This window comes from Epinephelus fuscoguttatus, linkage group LG22 (assembly GCF_011397635.1).
Source record: "Epinephelus fuscoguttatus linkage group LG22, E.fuscoguttatus.final_Chr_v1".
NCBI lineage: Eukaryota > Metazoa > Chordata > Actinopteri > Perciformes > Serranidae > Epinephelus > Epinephelus fuscoguttatus.
This window is the reverse complement of record NC_064773.1, coordinates 33,508,134-33,529,358: the sequence shown is the minus strand read 5'-3', so window position 1 is coordinate 33,529,358 and position 21,225 is coordinate 33,508,134. Positions and strand designations below refer to the sequence as shown.

Here is a 21,225-nt window from a genome sequence, read left to right as displayed (position 1 = left end):
AATCAAACACCCAAATAAGTAGATTTTGTCCCACTTCTCAAGAGTGAGTGATTGTATTTGTTGTCAGTGTTTTGTTGTCTAACTGCTGTGTCAAGTTCTTCTGGAAAAGCTGTCCCCATGCTGTTATTTTCCATGTGGTCCATAAGTAGTTAGCTGTAAGACTTTCAGTGTGACTCAAATCACATACTGTACTTCTGCACTAGGCACTTAATATTTTGAGTGCACAAGTGCGCTAGGTGTTCACACTGCACAGTACAGGAAAATGCAGTGTACTACTGCCACATTCAAAATGGTCCAATGGTGTGGAATGATGGACACTTCTCACCCTCAATGTTCGCCAACTTTGTGATGTAGCAAACTTCTCAACTTTTGACATGGCAGCTGGGGACAACAAGGAGCCTGTTAGTTTACATGTTTTTTGCACTAAGTACTAATACTGCTGTTGAATAGAAGTCGTCAGTAATGTTTGTCGGGTCTGTAATGATTTGGTACCGTGAAAAATAATGTTAACATTAGCAATCGTTAGCCTGCTAACTTGTTTCTAGCTATGACAGCACAATATAAAAAGCACTGATTTTGTGGCATATGTTTGGTATATGTGTGAGCACAGATAGCGGTCAAATGTTGGCAGTAATGCTTTACCATCAATCTGCAATTCAGCGTTTAAAAAGAAGACAAAGATGAAAAGATAATAAACGGACAAAGATAATAAAAACGTCACTTCTGTTTGAGACAACATCACCCTGTTTAAATGAGTGCACCATGTAAAGAACCTAGTGCACATAGTGTTCTACATTGAAGTGTACTAGTGGAGGCATGCAGTTTGAGACACACTCATTAACAATGCTGTGACAGTAAATGACAAAATTAGCATTTAGTAGGCCTTCAGCTATCAGGGCAGTAGACTCATTGTTAGCATCTCAGTTTGTGTTCCCTGCTGCTGTCAGTCGCATTCTCTAAATCCACATTGAAATCCACTGTATCCATACCTAGTTTAGTGCAGATGGGCGCAATCCTTAAGTAATGGCTGCCCCCAAAGCCTAGCTTGTCCAGGAACACTTCATAGGAAATGGTGGATGTGTTGTTGGGACTGTAGTGATTCCACAGCCTGGGAAAAAGCAAGCAGATGCTGGAAGTTCATATTTTAAATAAATGGTACAGTTTCACAGGTGACCTATAATGTCAAGAACATCTATGTCAATGACGAGATGAGAAAAGAGGTCATGCTTTATGCTTGGCTCTATCTATTCTAACACAGCATAAGTGTGTGTGTGTGTGTGTGAGAGAGAGAGAGAGAGAGAGAGAGAGAGAGAGAGAGAGAGACCTGAGCGTTAAAACCAATTAAAGCCATTGAAAATGAACCTGTCACACACAATCCTCTAGAGCCACGTCAAAAAAGTTGAGGAGCATTTCTGGAGTGGATTTGACTGCAGGGCCCGAAGTTTTAAAAGTCAATTAGCGCTCGCTCATCCTGAGACAAAGGCTGACCACAAAGTTAGTGCAAGTGATCTCGTCCTAGCCGACAAACCACTTCCCACCACTGGGAATACTGGAAAGAGTCAGGCCTGTGCTAGTTGGATGAGAGCTGTGTGGGTGTGTGTGTGTGTGTGTGTGTGTGTGCGTGCGCGCATGCATGTGTGCAATAAATTACTGCATGCACAGTAAAAAAAAAAAAGTACAACTTTTTTAAGACAGAATGTGTCTGTCTTAAACAAGAGTGAACACATTTAGCTGTGGAGCTCAGAATAAAATGTGCACGTGTGTGAAAGAGAGAGTGTGTGTATATGATATAATACAAAGAACAGTGAACAGTAGTGAAAGGGACAATTAATTAGTTAAGGCATTATATTGCAAAACAAAACCTTACATGATTTTGACAAGCTGTCAAAAACTGACGCTGTGTCACACCCCTCTGCATGTGATACCAACACCAAAGACAGCCTTTGGTGTCTCTATGAGATGCACAGGACTTTCAACTAACTCCACTGTAAACTCATCAGTTGATATACTTGACACTTAGGGCAATTGACATAGCACAAAGAGCGAGAAAGTCCATGTGGGGTGGAAGGAAGGGAAGGTGGCTGGGTCAAAAACACAGACTTCCAAAACATTCTGTTTTTTTCTAAACCTAACCAAGTAGTTTTGTTGCCAAAACCGAACTGCGACCGATTGACAACTTTGTTGCGAGTTTCACCTAGGAGACAACTGTGCATCACACAGAGATGTCAAAGGGTGCCTTCCCCATTGGTATCACACACAGTGGGCGTGAGAAAGTGTAGTATACAACTTGGTTGGTTTCTGACGACCTGGAGGCATTAGTATGTGACAACCTGAAAGCATCAGTATTTGACGACCTGGAACTGCTGATATTTAATGACCTGGGAGCAACGGTATTGACAACCAGGGAAACATCAGTAGATGACCTGAGAATTTCAGTATTTGACAACCTGGAAGTATCTGTATTTGAAGACCTGGGAGGGTTAGTATTTACAACCTAGAATCATTAGTAAGTGATGACCTGGAAGTATCAGTACTTGACAACCTGGGAACAATAGTATGTGACGACCTGGGAGCATGAGTATTTGATAAACTGGGACTGTGGACTCTTGATGACCTGACAGCTTACTATATGACAACCGAGGAATGTCAGTATGTAATGACCAGGGAAGCATCAGTAGATAGTGTCGGTATTTGACGACCTAGAATTGTTGGTATTTGACAACCTGGAAGCATTAGTATGTGATGTACTGGGAGTGTTGGTATTTGACGACCTTGGAGCATCAGTATTTGATGACCCAGGACCATCAGTTTTTGATGACCTGGGATGAGAACCCACAGGTGTTAGGGAGGAAATAATAAATAACACATAAATAATATCTATAAACAGATTTGTATGCAGAATCTGTAGGGGACAATGTGACAAGGTGTTGGTGTCTGAAGTGTTCTGGTTTCCGCTGGTTGTGTGTTTGTAGTCCGAGTGATATAGACCAATCACTTTTGTACAGCAGGTAAACAGTGACTGTTTTTGTGGAGAGGCGCAGCACATTGGCTGTAATGTAATCTCAGAGCTCACTGGCTACCATCTGACGATGAATTAGCTCTTTATTATTTTTTTGTTGTTGTTTTTTAACCAACATTCATGTGCAGATATCTGTTTATAGAGATTAACAGGAATGACGCACATGGAAGAGGAAGTCTTGGCTCAGATATCTGCTGGCTACTCATGATACTTATGAACCTGAAATATTGGCCTTCTCCCCTAGAGGCTTTATTGTCAGCAGACGATAACCGATAAGTTCTGAGATGGTGGAGGAAATACTTGGTCATTTGTTACACTAGCCAAATTTCTTTAAATTAACTAGCAACAGCAGCAGTACCATGGGTTGGGCATGCTTATTAAAGTAATAGTTCAACATTTTGGAAAAGACGCTTTCTTACCGTCTTGCCTAATGCTACAGAAGATGAGAAGATCCAATGGCTGGAAGGTCAATACCACTCTCATGTTTATAGGCCTGCATTAAATATAAGGCTACAGCTTAATATTTAGCCAGTTAGCTTAGCTTGGTATAAAGACTGGAAGCAGGGAGAAAGAGCTAGCCTGGCTCTGTCCAAAGGTGAGAGAACCACTAGCATGTCTGACATGATCATGAGGTTGCCAGGCAACAATGTACATAACTACAATGTACATAACATTTAATTAACTATTCATCAAGTAGCACATATAGCCAGGCAAAGATTAGTATCACAATACTAACCCTATCAACCCGTGATTTTTAGGGGATTTCATTTCAACTTTGATAAGCAAATTTAATACTGGATCCATATATGATAGCATGGTACTGAACTCTAAGCCTACTCACTGCACTGGAATGTGTGCGCACAATTGCAGGATTTAAAGTGTGTTATACTAAAGCAGAATGTCAGTCCGTAGACTGTGATGGATGCTGGAGAGTTTAATCATTTTTGGAGTTGGAGGCTGGTTTGCAGCCTGTCTGATTATTTCACTTACTTCTTTTAATCAATGTCACACTTTCCCAAATCCCAGCAATTAACTAAATACCACGTGACTGATACTAATAGAAATGATGGTCAAAAATAAAACCCAAATATGAATAAACCATTTTTAAGTACAGTACAGACTTCCTTTACTTACTCTGACTTGTTGGCTGGAAACATTTCTTACGTAGATGTAGATGCAGTAATGAATAGGGCTGGGTAGTGTTTAAAAGATATCAGTACCAACACCAGTTCCCTTAAAGTGATTCCGATATTAATAATGTACTTTATTGAATATCCGTAATGTAAATGAAGTGATGCATAGTCATAGCCATACTGCCTTGGTGGCATCTCAGCAAACTGAACAGCCAGCCACCTCAAATACATTGCTCTTGTCTTTGCACACACATAGTGACAGGGCTAATTCATATTGTTTACTCATTGTTATTAATGGAGTTCTGGACAGAGTTGAGCTATTTCAGAGTTGGTGTGAGTTTGTTGGAACCTTTAAATGGCTCAGTGTTGGATGCTAGCTGCTGTCACTGTGTTAGCTCATGTTAACTTTGCAGACGTTTAACTGACACGGAGGAGAGCTGTTGCAGACACAGCAGCAACAGAAAATTTGCTGATCCAGCAGGGAGTTGGGAAGGTTCAGGATCAGACCCCCAGCACAAAACAGGATCGAATGCAGGTATAATTTGAAAGGTGACATTTTGATACTACTTGATAATGGGTTATTTCAGCTGACATTTTGATATCAAGTACCAAAACCCAGCCCCCAGTGAATGTTGGCAGAAATCCCGGCTTACTAAGCTGTCAACCAGTCCTCATGTGTGGTGTGAGTGTGGACCAGCACAGATTTTATGTGTGATCTGTTGTGTCAAACTGTTGATGTATACTACAACCCCCACCTCTGAAACTCCTTATCTGTCAGGTGGATGCAGTAGTTATCCAGTATGCGGCGGAACTCATGCTGTTGGATGTGTCCTTCGCTGTTGTAGTCAAACAGGCTGAACACTCTGATCACAGTCCTCAGGTTGCCTCCGATCTGCAAGGTTCACACACAATGATTGACAGCAACAGCAACACTACACCTCAGCGGCGCCTGTGAACTCCTGAACCCAAGCAACTTGTGAGGCTCGGCTCGCCGGAGCTTTCATCTCTGTGAACATGGTTATTGACACGCCTGCCTTGATCTGTGGAAGCCCGGGTCTATTCCCCAAAGTGCTGACAACTGATGAGGTGGGAGAGAGCAAAGAGGAGATGCAAAGATGGCTAGTAGACAGATGAAATAGAGAGAGGAGAAGGAGGAGGGAGGGCACTGAGGTGGATTATGGGTCAGTAAAGCACAGACAGAGAAGTTTAAGGTTTAGAACAGCAGCCCGAAATGGATGTGTTTTTGTGTTTCATGACTGCAAATTGGGAAATATACCTACAGGTGATCTGATCTGAAGTCTCTAATAGATCAAACCTTAGATAGCAAAAGTCAAACTAAATTAATCTCAGAGCAGAGATGTTTCAGCTGCAATGAGGATATTTCTGGGATATACATTTAACTTTAACATTAAAGGTTAAAGTAAATCAACAGCCCATTTTACACAGAGATCACACTATAGGGCCGCTACAAAGTCCCTTCTTTATGTTGCCTTTGCATTTTTCACCCAGAACCAAACAACTGCGGCATCATGCCGCTCCAGTGTGTGATTATAGACAGCATGCCTGCATCGCAGAATCAAAAGAGGTGTGATAGGCATGGCATGTAACACAACAGCGTCAGCCTCTAGTGTGACATATAACACACGCGTAGCACGACTTTATAAACAAAAACAATGGCATTTACATGACAGTAACAATCATTTACCATCCCTGTTATATGGTAGCTGATCTCATCCTCTGCTCAAAGGAGGAGCTCCCGGACCTCATTATTTTCCCAATATGTGGACATTTATGGCTGCTGTTCTTCTTACTTGAGTTAGCTGCTAACTGCTATCAGCTACCTTTTAATTCTCCTGCGGTGGGGCGCATGCATAATACGTTGTCAGAACGTCACACCCATGCTGCCCATGATCCTACCGGCTGTCCAGTTCATACCATGCCCCCAGGAAGTACACTGGGTTTTGAAGTCAATTTTTGCTGTGGCCATACAGTGGTATTGCAATTTCCAGGGACTTACATTATGAAAGAAACATCTGTAAATTAGTGGATAAATAGCGTCACAACCCCTGTGAAATGACTCGTTTCATATCAGAATTTAATCCATTCAGTCCGATAACATTAAAGTGCAACTTGCAGGTTACATTTTTTTAAAAAATATATACATAACCTTGTCTGAAAATTACCACATGAGAAGTTAATTCAGAATTTATTATGGTTTACACGACATAAGGGCACAAATTCAGAGGAAAAAGTGGCTCTTTTTAGCTCCTTTTCTAAAAACACTTTTTTTTTCAATATCGCCTGATACTACGTCACAAGAGGGACTTTGCGTCCTTGACCCTGCCTCTGTCCAATGCGCAGTAGTAGGTGGTAGTGAGTCTGAGTGGTAGTAAACTTGTGAGTTAGTATTTTTTCGGTTGTTAACAGTGCATTTCACCATTTGTGATTATGCTGAATTATTGTGTTTGTGCAGGTTGCACAAACTCGAGTCTGTCAGGACATCAAGTCCACCGTTTTCCGGACACAAGTAGTTTTCGTGCCTGGGTGCGTTTTGTGCAGGTGAAGAGGCACGATTTCACGGCTTCATCTGTGACCAAAAACATGGGGGGTGTGGGCAGTGTGAGGCATGTTATGTCTGGTCTGGGGGTCAGATTCTCCACCAGAGCCCAGAAGGCATTCACCTCCCTGCAGCACATACTCTCCACAGCTGAGGACATGGGCTGGCAGTTCCCACACAAGAACCTATCATACATAAAATTATCAGAAAATCTTCGTATCTCTCTCTCTCTCTCTCTCTCCCCCTCTCTCCCCTGCAGACGTCAATACACTGCAATGCGGAGTTATAACACGCATAGCAAGATACGTCTGATACAAGCTCATATTTGCGCATTAGTTTCTGTTATGGGTAAGTAGCATTAGTTATCTAATACTGGCAGAACTATTGGTAGATTTGTTATAACCTAATACGTGAAACTTAATGTTGTGATGTGAACACAGCGTTAGACATCGTTAGCTGTCGTTAGCTAACGCTGGTTGCTCACCAAGACACCCGCCCAGTTCTCCACTGGTTCTCCTCACACCACAGTTCTATTTCTCTCCTGTGGCCATTATTTCTCCTAACCCTGATCTGTTCCTGGTCTCTTGGATGCCTAGCAGGCTCATAATTATAAGCCTGTGGGCCGTCATTTTCAACCTCTTCAGTCTCAAAACTAGTACTGGGATCCATGTTTATTAATGTTACACTCAGTCGAACTCGGCCGGACTCCCTTACGCCACATCACTTCTGGTTAGTGGGTTTTTAGATGCGGAAGCAAAATTCTCTCACAAAAACGACCCCAAAAGTCACTGTAGTGTGTATATGTTTTTGTTTTTTGTTTTAATCGAGATTCTACATTATTTACTTTGCCGCCGTTAAGTTTCCAGTGTGATTGCTGTATGGGCCGCACATCAGACCCAGATCATCCAGGTATAATTTCATACGCAGCAATTGAACCATTTTGTTTTCATGTGGCACTAAGCAACTCTCATAGAAATGAATAGGGCATTAAGTTTATTGCTATATCCTGTTTTCCTAATACATCCATGGTTTACACTGACATAGTTTCTGCGCCGTTACTACCTGGTCTCACTCAGAAGTTGTCGAAAACCAGTGCTTGGTCAGTGACATCTGGCGTCAGACACCGGCAAAAAATGCCATCCTTTCAAGTCGCTATGATATGCAGCTTGTTGCCATTATTGTTTCACAGCACCTGGCAGCATCAGTGAGAAATGCGGCAGGACATAAAAAAAAGTTAAGGTGGCAAGAGTCTCAATTGGTTGATTTGTCCAACAACCATGGACTTTCACCTGGCAGGCCAGTGTTGTCTTCCCGCGAGATTGAAGCATACGTGTGTTGGCTAAACTTAACCATGTGCTTCTGTTGTTGAAGGGAAAAAAAAGTAAATTCACAGTATTTACCAAAGTAGTGCATTTGTTTTAAAAGAGAATGTATGCAAACTGTACAATTCCTGTGAAAACAGACGTGTATTTTGAAAACAGACTACGCAACACTTAAGTTGACACAACGTCCCAGAATGTTAACAACCAAGGCACCCTTGCACATCAGATTTCGACGTGGAAAGTCCATGACTAAACCTCGATATGTGACAAGGTTGGAGTGAGAATGTTTTTTAACACAGCATGGTAAGTTGGCATAACCGTGTGAAATTCCCACGTTGAAGAGGCAGTGGCTATTATTTCTAAAGACCACTTTATCTATGTTGGTGAAAATAGATTACAAAAGTATGTCATGCTCAAATTTACATGACAACTTGACAGCTCATTAATTGCCAGGCTAATGAGAATACTGGAGTCTAACAACAAGGTCATGGGTCAAAAAAACAATTGTTATAGATCACTTGATCACTACATATCCCCTCAAAACTCATAGTACATTACAAATGAGCATGGGCGTAGTAGACGTGGGGTACGCGTGGGACATGTCCCCCGCACTTCCCGTATCTGTGCCCTCTGTCCCCCACACTTTTTACAGCCATTCAGTTCGTTTTAACATGTAATTACGTGTTTTCCGAACTGTCTTTAAATGCACCATGAGTAGGTGGCGCCAGACGGCATATGCTGTTGTGTTGTGATCTGAATCAATCGCACAGACAAGACGTGTGCTGCAGGGGGGCAGTGCTGCTGTATGTTCAGCAAACCAGCCAGCAAGAAGCAAAAAACCTTGCACAGTTTCTTCCCAAAAAAACGTGTAAGTTGAGTAATGCTGTTGCATGTAAATAATGTTAGCTAAATGATGACTAATTAATAGGAGTGAACCCACTCCTCCTTAATTTCTGCGCAGAACTTGTGCTCACTATTGCTTTGCACATATTTTTTTAATCTTTATTGCCACAATAGAAAGAGCAGGGTCAGGGAGGAGACAGTGGACCAGAGGCCAGCAAGGATGATCATGCAGGGTCTTCACAGGTGAGGAGAGATTATAACTGGCTGAGAGAAAATATCTATAGCATCAAAGTGACTTTGAGGTTTATTTCCACAGCTATGTCGCCACTACTACTATTCCTAATTCTATTTATAAATTTTGCTTTGCACATTTATTATCTACAGTATTGCAATAGATAGTAGAGGGACAGGGAGAAACCAGGCAGGAATTTGGCACTTAATTATCTTGCTACTTACCCTGTAGGTGCTCGAGAGTCATTCTGTGTCAACTCAACCAGAGTTTGGCAGCTAAAACTTTAGATAAAGTATATAACTTTAAAGAACTAAAGTCGGTCCCCTGGTGCTGTACTGTGGCTGTTTGTGGTTATGTGGTTCTTTAGCCGCTAAGTAGAGGTGCAATTGAATGTGAGAGGATGAAAAATCACTAAATAGACCTCTACACAATTTGTCCCCCTCACTTCTGAAATGATGGCTACGCCCCTGCAAATGAGACTCTGCTTTATCAGCTTCTTAAGGTAGGGAGGCCTTTCTTACAGCCATTTAAAGGAGAAGTACAGTATTTTGCACTCTGAGTCCCATTTCTGGGTTGTTTATGATGAAATAGAGTGCTTAAAGGGATAGTGCACCCAAAAATGAAAATTCAGCCATTATCTACTCACCCATATGCCGACAGAGGCCTTGGTGAAGTTTTAGAGTGCTCACATCCCTTGCGGAGATCAGCGGGTGGAGTGGCTAGCACACCTAATGGTAGATGGCGCCCCAGACTAACGTCCAAGAACACAAAATTGAATCCACAAAGTACCTCCATATTTCTCATCCATAGTTATCCAAGTGTGCTGCAGCTGCGACATAAAAAGTTGTTTCGAAAAACGTCATATGAACTCTGTTTTTAGCCTCACTGTAGCCTGTAGCTCTGACTGCTTCTCTGTGCTCCGTGTTCACGTGTGCGTGCGCTCAGGGTGATCGGTGATGTGCGGTCTCTGAAGAGCAGCAGTCTCGTCAGTACTGATGTCCAGATTCTCAAGTGCAGGCATCGCCAATTCCCAGTCTGAGCAGCAAAGACTTTCCTCATCCGTTGGCACTGCTTTGCATTTGAAACAACTACACCACCAGGTTTCCAGTGCTCGACTCCGGTATTCTGCAGCTGGCTGAGGCTCATGAGCTGCAGCAGCTGCTTCGTCCAGTAGCCTGAGTTTCGTCTGTATACTTGGGCTCAAACAAATACGGCTCAACAAAGAAATGCTGTTCCTCCTCAATTTCAAAGTCTTCAGACATGTTGGGCTGTCCATTGCTAAAAGACTGTAGTCCAAATTATCTTTTAGCTCTATGGTTACATTGTCTCTCCCTGCGGTGCACGTGTCACGTAGTGTAAACAAGGGTAAGCAAAGCTCATGCTTTCGCTGGTCTCACGCAGGCGCGCACACGTGAGCACGGAGCACAGAGAAGCAGTCAGAGCTACAGGCTACAGTGAGGCTAAAAACAGAGTTCATATGACGTTTTTTGAAACAACTTTTTATGTCGCAGCTGCAGCACACTTGGATCACTATAGATGAGCAGTATGGAGGTACTTTGTGGATTCAACTTTGTGTTCTTGGGCGTTAGTCTGGGGCGCCATCTACCATTAGGTGTGCTAGCCGCTCCACCCGCCGATCTCCGCAAGGGATGTGAGCACTCTAAAACTTCACCAAGGCCTCCGTCGGCATATGGGTGAGTAGATAATGGCTGAATTTTCATTTTTGGGTGCACTATCCCTTTAAGACCAAAATTTTGACAATTGCTCCTTTTCTGAGAATTTGGCTTCCCCCTGCCTGGCTTAACAATGCTGTCTATGGCCATGTGTAAATCTGTCCTAAAACCACGTAAACGTTCATTTTCAAAGCCATGAAACTCACCGAGTGGTCAGTGGTGTTTGTTGATGTTTTGACATAAAAATCATAGCAAACTGTGGTTTCCATCCGTGTTTTCGCTGTTCATCTCGATTGTGGAACTATTTTTTCAGCTGCCTCACACCTGTGTGTGTGGTGGTGGATGGGTCCAACAACCACCAACTTTCACTCGGGAGGCCAATGTTCACTTCCCCTATGATTGTAAAGCCAAAACCTGTTATTTTTATGTACGCATGTGTTGGCTAAACGTAACCACGTTTGTTTGTTGTTGAAGGAAAGAAAACTGTACATTTCCTGTGAAAACTAAAGTGTATTTTGAAAACAGACAATGCATGTAATAGGCTGAAGTTGTTGTTGAAGAACGTCAACAACCAACGCACCCAGGGTACCTTGCATGCCACATGTCGACATAGACAGTCCATGACCAAACCCTGATATGTGACGAGGTTGGAATGAGAATGTGTTGGATTAGGGAATGTTAACTGCAGGTCTGTGACTGGAACCAAACTCTAGTATTCTGTATCTGACACACTTCATTCATTCCCCACTCCACCCACCACCCTCCATACGCTTACTGCATAAAGGACACATTACTTCCCACACTGGCACTGAAGACTGGCACTGGATGCAACTCATGAGCTGCAGAACCATCCAAAATGTACATAATTCCTAGGTGATACTGGGCTGCATTTAAAAGAGGATGGAATATTGGCCCTCCCTAGAGGCAAACAGATATATGAGTCTAACTCTGACTAACACAATGAGCAGTCTAGGATCAGAGCAGCAGAGCGCTGAGGAACTAGAGGCACAAAGAGATTATACATGTGTAATTTGGATCACCCTCACACCCTGAGCTGCTGGATGATGAGGCTTTGGATCAGGTTAACGTTGTTTGAGCTCAGTTGCAGTCATATAGTCAGTCTGAGCAAGCGCCCCGGCCAAGTCCGGCCTGTCCCACCTCCCAGTGTCTCCGCCATGCACCATCTCACTCCGTAGCTTGGGGCGGCACGCTAACCATGGAGGAACGAGAGCAGAGATACTAAATATACCCCCGGTGACTCTTGGGTAATCAGAGTCTTCTGTCGCCCAGAGAAGTCTCCGTCTAATTGCACTCTGATTAGACGAGCTGCCAAGTCTCTCAGTGAAAGGCGTGGAGGGAGCCTCCCTCATGTGCTGTTACACTGACATTGTCTCTACAAAGACACAAAATAGAGCAGATGGAGTAAAGTCAAGTAAAAATATACAAAATGCTGACCTCTGAAATGTTACGGTTCACTCATCCAGCAATGCACCACACTAGGTTTTTATAAGTCCAGATTTGAACAACCTAAGTTCTCTCTAAACCACAGCTGAGGGTTTCTTTTTCCTTTTTTTCTGTACAGCAGTAAAACTTTGAAAATATCCACTTTTTGTAATCTAACAACTTCAGCTACCGTTCAAGCGTCCTTACAAGCATAACAATTAGCCCTGCATTTACACCACCTTTCATTCTGCCAGAGTCAGGGGAAAGAGAAGAGGCGCTCCACAGCAGCCGTGCGTTTAAAAAAAGATCAAATGAAAGTGAATTTATTAAAGGCAGATATAAATATGATTCTCTCTCCCCCCGATCTCCCTCCCTCCCTCCCTCCCTCCCGCTCCAACTTAGAGGATTCTGTGCTAATTAGAAATGTGTTAAAATCACAAAGGAGGGAGAGAGGAGATCATACGGTATTAATGAACAGAGACAGAGGGATATCATCCAATCTCCATCTCTATCTCCATCTCATCTCTCCCTCTGCACACACACTCCCCCTCTCCTTTTATCTGCCTTTGTTTCCACCTCTTCTCAATTCCCTTGCAAACTTTGTTTCCCTTTCTTTCTTCCCTTTTGTCTTTCAGCCCATGCCTCCCTCTGCCTTTTTTTTACTACAAATTCCTTGATAATCTATTTTTTATCTCCAATTTCCCCCCTTCCCCCCACCCCCCCACTCTCTCCACTCCCCCATCCTTCGGCAGTGCCAGCGCTCCATTAGGCAGCTGTGTTCTGGTTGGCGTGGTTGGAGGCCTGGCGCTGTGCCGCTCTCGGAGTGTCTCAGCAGCCCTCGCCCATCCGTCTGCCCACCCAGCCCCATGGTCCTTAATTAATGAAAGCTCTGTTGTTTTTGTTTACCGGCCTGTTATATGCTAATCCAGCAAGCCCTGCATGTTCATGCCCGTCCTTTCTCCATGTCTGCTTGTTACCCTCTCAGCTGATTAGTATGATCTCTACAGCCGTGATCCAGTGTCAGATCTGATCACTGTCAGATCGCTGTGTATTCTTTTGTACATTTAAATGGTCAGTTCACGCAAATGGCAAAATAACACATTTTCTCCCTTACCTGTAGTGGTATCTAACCATGCAGAGGTTGGTAAGGTTTTATCTGTCGTAGTATTGAGATATCTGTCTTCACCCAGTACAGTGGAGATGAATGTAATTTTTTTTTTTTTTGCATTCATTCAGCATTTGTTTCAGAAAACAGTGTTTCCACAGTTGCTTCTAAACAGCATATAGCAGTGATCCACAGCAGGACCAGGACAACACCTCACATTCCCACCGTCACACCAGTCCTTACACCGTAAAGCACACGCTACCTCTTCCTCTCTCACCAGAGTCCTCTGCTCTGTCAGATCGGCATGTGAAGAAAGAGTTGCCAGGTTTAGAGGACTGCGTTGGGATTTGGATCCCAGGGGACCCAACACATATCTTACAGAAGCTAACAGTCTTACATTTGCTGTGGGTGGGAGGTCAAATCATAAAATGCAGGTCCTGGGATACATTAGAATGCAACAAAATTAGGAGTGCAATTCCTTATCAGTGTGTTAAAGGTATGTCTCTTGAAAGATTTGTCCCTCTCTGTGTGCGTTTCATTCGGGGTGCGCATGACAGCATGTGGGTTCACTGGCTAATCACCATGAAGTTAGGTAAACTTTTGCTTACATCATAGGCTTTGTCACAGCCTGCTCTGTTGCTGTTGTTGCAGTTGTGAAACTGTGGATAAATAGTTTCGAGCATCACAGCCCCCACAAAATGATTTACTTCACTATCAGAATTTGATCAGCTCGGTGTGATAACATTTAGGAAGTCTAGAGGACTTTGAATTGAATTACTTGATCCCCACTCAGGTAAGTGGAGGACTACAAGGGAAGTTAGCTGCTTGATGGGCAGAAGTTAGCCAACTTTCAGTGAAACATAGGATATATTATTAGAGTTCCTGATATCCCATTGGAAAGTGATGCTGCATGGAGATTGTCAGGTTTGCTGTCCAACACCTGTACAATGGCTAGCAGAATATTAGTTCAGGTGATGTCCATTTTCTCCATCTTTCCCCAATGCTTACTGATGTTTAAAACCTCAGGCTAGCCCACTAGCAGAAATCAGCAGGGAGTCAAGTTTACAGACTGGGGGGCTGATCTCCTCATTCCGATGAGTGACTCACAACCACATGCAACCATCATCCAACACCAACCACAAAAAACAAAACTTGTGAAATAGTCGTAAAAGCCTAAATTTATCACAAAAATGTGCTTTTTTGTATAACAAGCTAATTATTCTAAATCATTTTAATAATAACATATATATAAGTTGAATGAAAAGTTTTAAATCATAGATAAATCAGAGTCCAGTTCAATAAAGTAATAATCAGCTGTTTAAGTGATTATTTTTGAAGAATGCTCATAATGACTTAACAACCTGCATCATCAAACTGATAAATTAGAGCTCAAGCATCAAGCTAATGTATTGTTGCAACTAGGGCTGTTAGTGACCGCAATTATGGTCTGAACATAATGCGTTTCTTTTCTTTCTTTTTTTTTAATCACATAAATTGTTTTTTGTCTCTTCAACACACTCTTACTTATAGTCTATCCCAGGAAAGATCTCTGTTTGTCCCAATTATGTTTTCTGTGTCCTTGGGATGATGGGACTTGGTCTGGAGTCATGCTTTTTAGCCTGCGCAAAATTGATGTGACACAACAGAAAAACGTTAGCCACTGCCATTGGTGAATTTCATCTTATTTGCTGATAGGCAGATTTTAGTCAACAAGGCAAATATTGGCTGATACCAGTATGCAGCCAATAGATTGGTGCATCCCCGCATTAAACTGTTTTGCTTAGTTCACTTGACCTGTTTTAATACAGGAAAACATCTTCAATAATTTGTAAAGCATGAAACCTTCTCAGCTGGGTGTAATTAGAGTAATGATTAATGACTCGTGATGTGTTTGCATCTCCAGCCTCCCGCCTCACCTGCATGTTTGTATTAGCAAATACTGTTTGAATTGGCAGGGCATACGGAAGGTAAAAAGGGTCAGCTTTTTTCATTCAGACACTTTTTTTTTTTTTTGCAAGAGACAAAATCATGAAACCTAAATTTGGCCTTTAAAGCACTAAATCAAACTTATCAAACTAAAGAAGAAACCTGCATCACAGAACATGACAGGATATCCGTGTTTCAATAAATATGTAAGTATAACACTAATCCTCACGTGTCAGCACTGTCTCCCTCCAGATTTTAGCACTTGAGAAATACATGTGATGTACTTCTGACATTATTAATGTCACAGGCAAAGCTGCATTTCAGTTTTTTCCATCAAACTGTGCTGACTTGTAAACAGTGTGTAACGACATGGCTTTAAAAGACACTCGACTCTCCTCTCGCTGTCAGCCAGAGCTCTGCTGTGCCTGCTCTAACCTTTCCTGTCACTATGAATTATGGGAAGGAGACAAGCAGAGGGATAGGACGGCTCTCTAAAGAGGAGGGATGAAAGAGGGAGATGGGAGAGAAAGAGAGAGACAGAGAGTTGGAGGGGAATGAAGGGAGACAGTCGGATCACAAACAGGAGCGGAGGAGGAGAAACGACTAAGTGACAGAGGGAGCGTGAAGAGAGGAGAAAAGAGAGAAAAGCAAGAGGAGATCAGACAGCGATCACAAGAGAGCGCACAGATGAACTTTCTTTTGTCTGTCAATTAGAGGGCTAATTTCTCTCTGGTTGGGCTCCAGAGTGCCAGAGACAGGCGGCATTAAAGTGGAGCTCAGAGGGATAATAAGGGGCTCTGGGACCATTCTGCTGCTGTCGCTTACTATCCAAACATTAGTATTACAATGGCGCTGTATAACCTAAACAACATGGAGGGTCTACAAGAGGGCTTCCCAGGAATGCTGGGCTCCTGAAATAGATGCAGATTAGACCACAGACCCCCATTTGATGAAGATTTACTCCTGGGAATCCCTGTATGGGAAGCTTCCTGCTGTTGGGTCGGATTTTTCAGGAACAGCTTGTGAGAGGGAAAACCATTAGAGAGAGACATTTTTACACATTCTCAGTTGAAAACAATGGCAGATTGGCCATCGGGACGTTCAGGACGAATCCCGATGGGCCAGTCACCAAGTGGGCCGGTGTGGGCCAGTGGGGCCAGCCCGGTGGTCAAAGAAAGAAAGAAAAAAAGACTGCCGAATGTCAAGCAAGTTGCTAGCTGTCAGTACTGTGCGCCCCACCCATGTTGTTTGTTTGCTGTGAGATGTTCAGAGGGAATGTAGGTGTCAATCTTATGTTTTGATGCCTAAAGGAGGAGATAAGAGCGGCCTCTTCCAATACGAAAGAGGACCTTGTTTGTCTTGAAATCTGATTGGCTCAGCCGCAGTCATCAGTCATTACTCATGGCAGACCAGGCTAGTTTAACAGAAAACATGGATAAAGCCAGCAAAACAAGAAAGACTGGTGCGGAAAAAACTCGAATAAAAAAACTTAAATCTTTACAAGAAGAGGCGGCAAAGTGCTCCAAAATAACCAACCTGTTTGGCCACGGCGTTGGTTGACGGGCTGAGGCTGCTGGTGTAACGACAGATATGGAGCTGGAGCCGACAGTACCATAGTAGGTGCATTGATGTTAGCTAACGTTCATGAGTGTGTAATGTGCACGGTTGGCTTTGGCGAATTGCATATTTCTTCTAGGTGTCTGTTTTAAGAGGCCAACTAGCCCACTGTGTATTGCAATAAGTCATTATAATTTAAACCTGTACTAAAAGAACATATGTGCTTGCCTTTTTCCTGTGGATGCATGCAATTAACGTTAGGTAGTGCTCCCAGTCCCAAGGACAATGAAGCTGCGGGACAGACTAACCCCAAACGTGATGAGGAGGAGGATAACACCAAAAATATGACAGGTGCGTTGTGAAGGCATAGCCTACTATGCATTACATTTTAGCCAGAGGAAAACCTTATTAGTAGTTTTAAGTGGGATTTTTTTGTTGTAGTAATAAGTTGACTAAAAGTTGACTATAGGGCCTATTGCCCAATTTATACCTCCTTAGTTCATGGCTGTGAGCCATGGAGATATAAACTGGGCTTATGTAATACAAGAGCAGGGCTGGGCAGGGCAGGGCAGGGCAGACATTTATATTGTGCATAAAATTAGATGCATTAGGAGAGAGTCATATGCTATGTTAAATAATAACCACATAGCCATTTGTGGCCAATTCATTATTGCATTTATTTTATAGTCTGGAATTAAACAATAACTGCTGATTTTCATATGCAGTTGATTCTGAGGACAGCATTTGTGTAGTGTGTACTGTACAAGCAAATAGAGGATTATAGGTAGAAACATGTAGGCCCGTGCGTGGGCCAGTGTGTGGGCCGGTGCATGGGCTAGTCTGAATGTCCTAGGCTGAATTTACGTCCCAGTCCGTCCCTGGTTGAAAATATAGATTGAAAATATTTATTTTTCTTGGAACGCCAAGATTTGAATCCAAGAACCCACCAGGCCCCTGCACCAGTTTCCCAGTGACTAGGGTTGAGCTGAATACTTGGATTAAATTAGTATTCTGTACAGATACAAATATGAGTATTACACGAGTAAAATGTGTCAGCATCTGCGCACATGATGAAGAAAAGTCCCTCATTTGGGTAACTATGTTTAATGTCTTACTCTTTTGATCAAAAATTTCCTTCGCTTAATTTCTTGTAAAAAGTTTTCTAATAAATATAGCAACTTCCAATCAACCCATATCAATCTCAGTCTTAAAGTTCAACTTCAGGTTAGGCCAAACCCACTTACAATTTAAACACCATTCATTTCCTGACTAAACCCTGCCCATTCAGAGTACAGACACAGATAATGGTGTATTTGCTTAAAAATTGTGGCCACCCTCAAGTTTCCCCCCAGGGCACACTGCTGAATAAACAGCTTATTTTGAGCTGGAGAAAACCTCACACACTGTTAACTATCACAGTTAGCTCTATGAGTCCAAGAAGTACGGGGCTGTTGATAAAACATTCTGGCACCTAACAATGCCATAATGTATTTCACACTACTGAAGCTGCTCCTCTTTTTGGAACCACCACAGAGTCGGTAATAATTTAGCTTTCAGCCATGCTTGTTGCCGTGGGTAACAGTATTAAGTCGTTATGTCAACAAGTCAAAATATTGTGAGTATCACGATATGAATTTTTCATATCCTTAAAAATGATGTGGGTATTATCGGGAACAATATGCTATGGTACACACACATTTTTTTAAGACCCGAATTTAAACTGGCACCAAGAATTAGTTTGTCAACCTGACCTGACCTCTAGACACAAGATCTACAGCAAAACCCAAAACCACAAATCCTTTAATAACCATGCACAGTACAAATAATTCAGTTAAGCAGCACGTTTAAAGTGCTCAGTTGGGATATTTCCTACATGTGAGACTAAGATGTTAAACTTTAAATTGAAAGTTACTCAGTAAATACAATTCAAATGAATATTTTTTGCTGTTTCTCATAGTATTGAGCAGCACATCTCCACAGTTAACATGCCTGTGTATAACACATCTGATTAAAGCAGCTCTCATATTTCAGCTCAACGTATTTCATAGAACAGTTCGTATGATATCCTACGAAAAATGTTTGCACAACAGTTTGTATGATATCATGCAAATTTACACCCCACAAATGACATTACGTCCTTTATGGAAAGTTATATAATTAACCTTATGTTATTAAGGTTAGGTTTAGGCAAAACCAGCAACCACACTTCCATCCAGTACACTTTTTAATCACATGTAAAACAGGCAGGTATAAGATCGACATCTGCGGCGACAGAGCTTTTTTAGCTGTGTTTCACAAAGTGGCAGATTCAGACAGACAGGCCGACAAAGATTAGTTACAATTTCCCAAAATGGGATTAAAATGACAAAAATAACACACTCATCCATCACAGAGCAGACAGAAATGTGATTGAATGTTGGTTCTGCCTTAGTTATTTTTTTTTCATAAATGTATATTTTAACACAATTCAGCTGCTGCTTGGCTTAAAAATATTGGTCTTTTCCAAAGTCTTCAACTTTTGACAGCTTCAAATCTATCAAAATACAATGTTCATTTAGATACATAGTGATAGAGGACACCTCTGTTGAATAATGTGGGGTAACTTGATTTTATTTTGGGGCATTTCTATGCTTTTATTACAGACAGCAGAAAGGTGACAGAATATGTGGAAGGGAAACTCAAACAGGGGATGATGAGGTTCATGGTCACCATCTTAACCTCTAATTTACAGGGGTTATTTTTCATTGTGACATAATTTATTTGACTTTGCCAGTTTATTTAATGTTCATGTTCATTTAAAGCTTATTTGATGTCAATTTAATTTGAACTTGAGCACAAATCCACCACCCCAATGGTCGGGGTCAAAAAAACACAGGACTTTGACCGAGTGGTTTGTGCGCTGTTTATAACAAAAAGTCAATTTCGAGTTATTTTAAGCTACAGATTGTGACATGCCCAATCACATTTCTTTTCCTAAATCTACCTTAACCTGCAGGGGCATTAATTCATTTCATGGTGCTAAATTGTAAAATATACTGTGTGGAGTTTTCCCAAGGTGTCAGACAAAATGTTATACTAGGATGCATTGCATGCAAATGTAGCCCACGAAGCGAGCATTTCACGTGACGTGATTACATACAAAGTCATTGCAAGGATGTAAATAGATGCAAATTCAAGTCAGGTTATGCGATGAGTAGGCCGCTCAGTTTGAGCCATAAAACCCCACTACCATTGTTGACTATATTATCACCACAACATGTTCTCTTAGAACGGCTCATATGATGCATGCACAATACTTCGTATAATATCCTACGAATTTGCACCCCACAAATGATGTTACATCCTTAACGTACAGTTACATAATTAACGTAAAGTTACTGAGGTTAGGTTTAGGCAATAAAAGTTACTGTGGTTAGGTTCAGAAAAAGAAACATGGTGAGGACGTACCTTAAAATGACTCAAAGTTCACTCAAAGCTCACACGAATCCAAACACACAACCCCAGGGGAAAGTCCCAGGCAAAAGTCTGTTTATCTGTGAACCATCCACCACACCAACCTGCCTCCTTACAAGCACTGGGGACTGCTTCATTATTAACTGCTGTAAGCACATTGGTCACATGACCACAGCCTTTCAAAATGTGTGGGATATATACGCATTTGGGTGCATTGTTTTTTGTAGCAAAACATGTGAGAAATTGTGAGAACAGCCTGACCACCGGTAGCAGTGTCAGTACGGCTAGTAGTTTTAAGATATTACCAATGCTACAAAGGTTTTACAGTTTACAATGAAGCTGCTTATTCACCAGGGCAACATGGGAGGAGACAGGAGGGTGGGCACAGTGTTTCCACAGCAACATGTTCTGCCACCAGGAGGGTGTTAACAGCTGTAGTCACCAAATGTTTGCTATGTCCAGACCTGGGTGGTGAGCAGTGCAGAGTGGCCAAGAAAGCAATGAGGAAACGATGTTTTTACATGCTAAGGCCACAGTCTGTCAGCAAAGCCAACAGAAATTAAAATAAAAGCAAAACATTTACATCACATAACATTAAAATATCACAACTTCTAACTAGATAGCCCTTTGTAATGTAGCACTAAAGCCTGCTAAGGCTTAGGAGAGCTGAACTAAAGGAAAGGCCTTTTGTATTTTATTGGGTAGAGACAAGTGCTCAGATGAAACGAGTTTCTGGTACGGATAATGTACTTTTTATAAGTACCAGTACCGCAGTAACCGCTTCATCCTCTTGAGGGTCACGGGGGGGCTGGAGCCTATCCCAGCTGACATTGGGCGAGGGGCAGGGTACACCCTGGACAGGTCGCCAGACTATCGCAGGGCTGACACATAGAGACAGACAACCATTCACGCTCACATTCACACCTACGGACAATTTAGAGTTATCAATTAACCTAATCCCC

At 42.2% G+C, this 21,225-nt stretch overlaps 1 protein-coding gene across 1 annotated transcript in view; it reads right to left on the bottom strand.

Annotated features, from left to right (window-relative positions):
- Window positions 1-7,378, bottom strand: part of LOC125883213 (EF-hand calcium-binding domain-containing protein 6-like) — a 54,868-nt gene extending 47,490 nt beyond the window's left edge. The window contains exons 1-3 of the mRNA XM_049567430.1: window positions 7,274-7,378; window positions 4,908-5,044; window positions 990-1,108 (exon numbers count right to left, since the gene is read on the bottom strand). Of these exons, the coding sequence (XP_049423387.1) occupies window positions 990-1,108; window positions 4,908-5,044; window positions 7,274-7,378 (361 nt within the window). The remainder of the gene's footprint in view (window positions 1-989; window positions 1,109-4,907; window positions 5,045-7,273) is intronic.
- Between the last annotated feature and the right edge of the window lie 13,847 nt (window positions 7,379-21,225).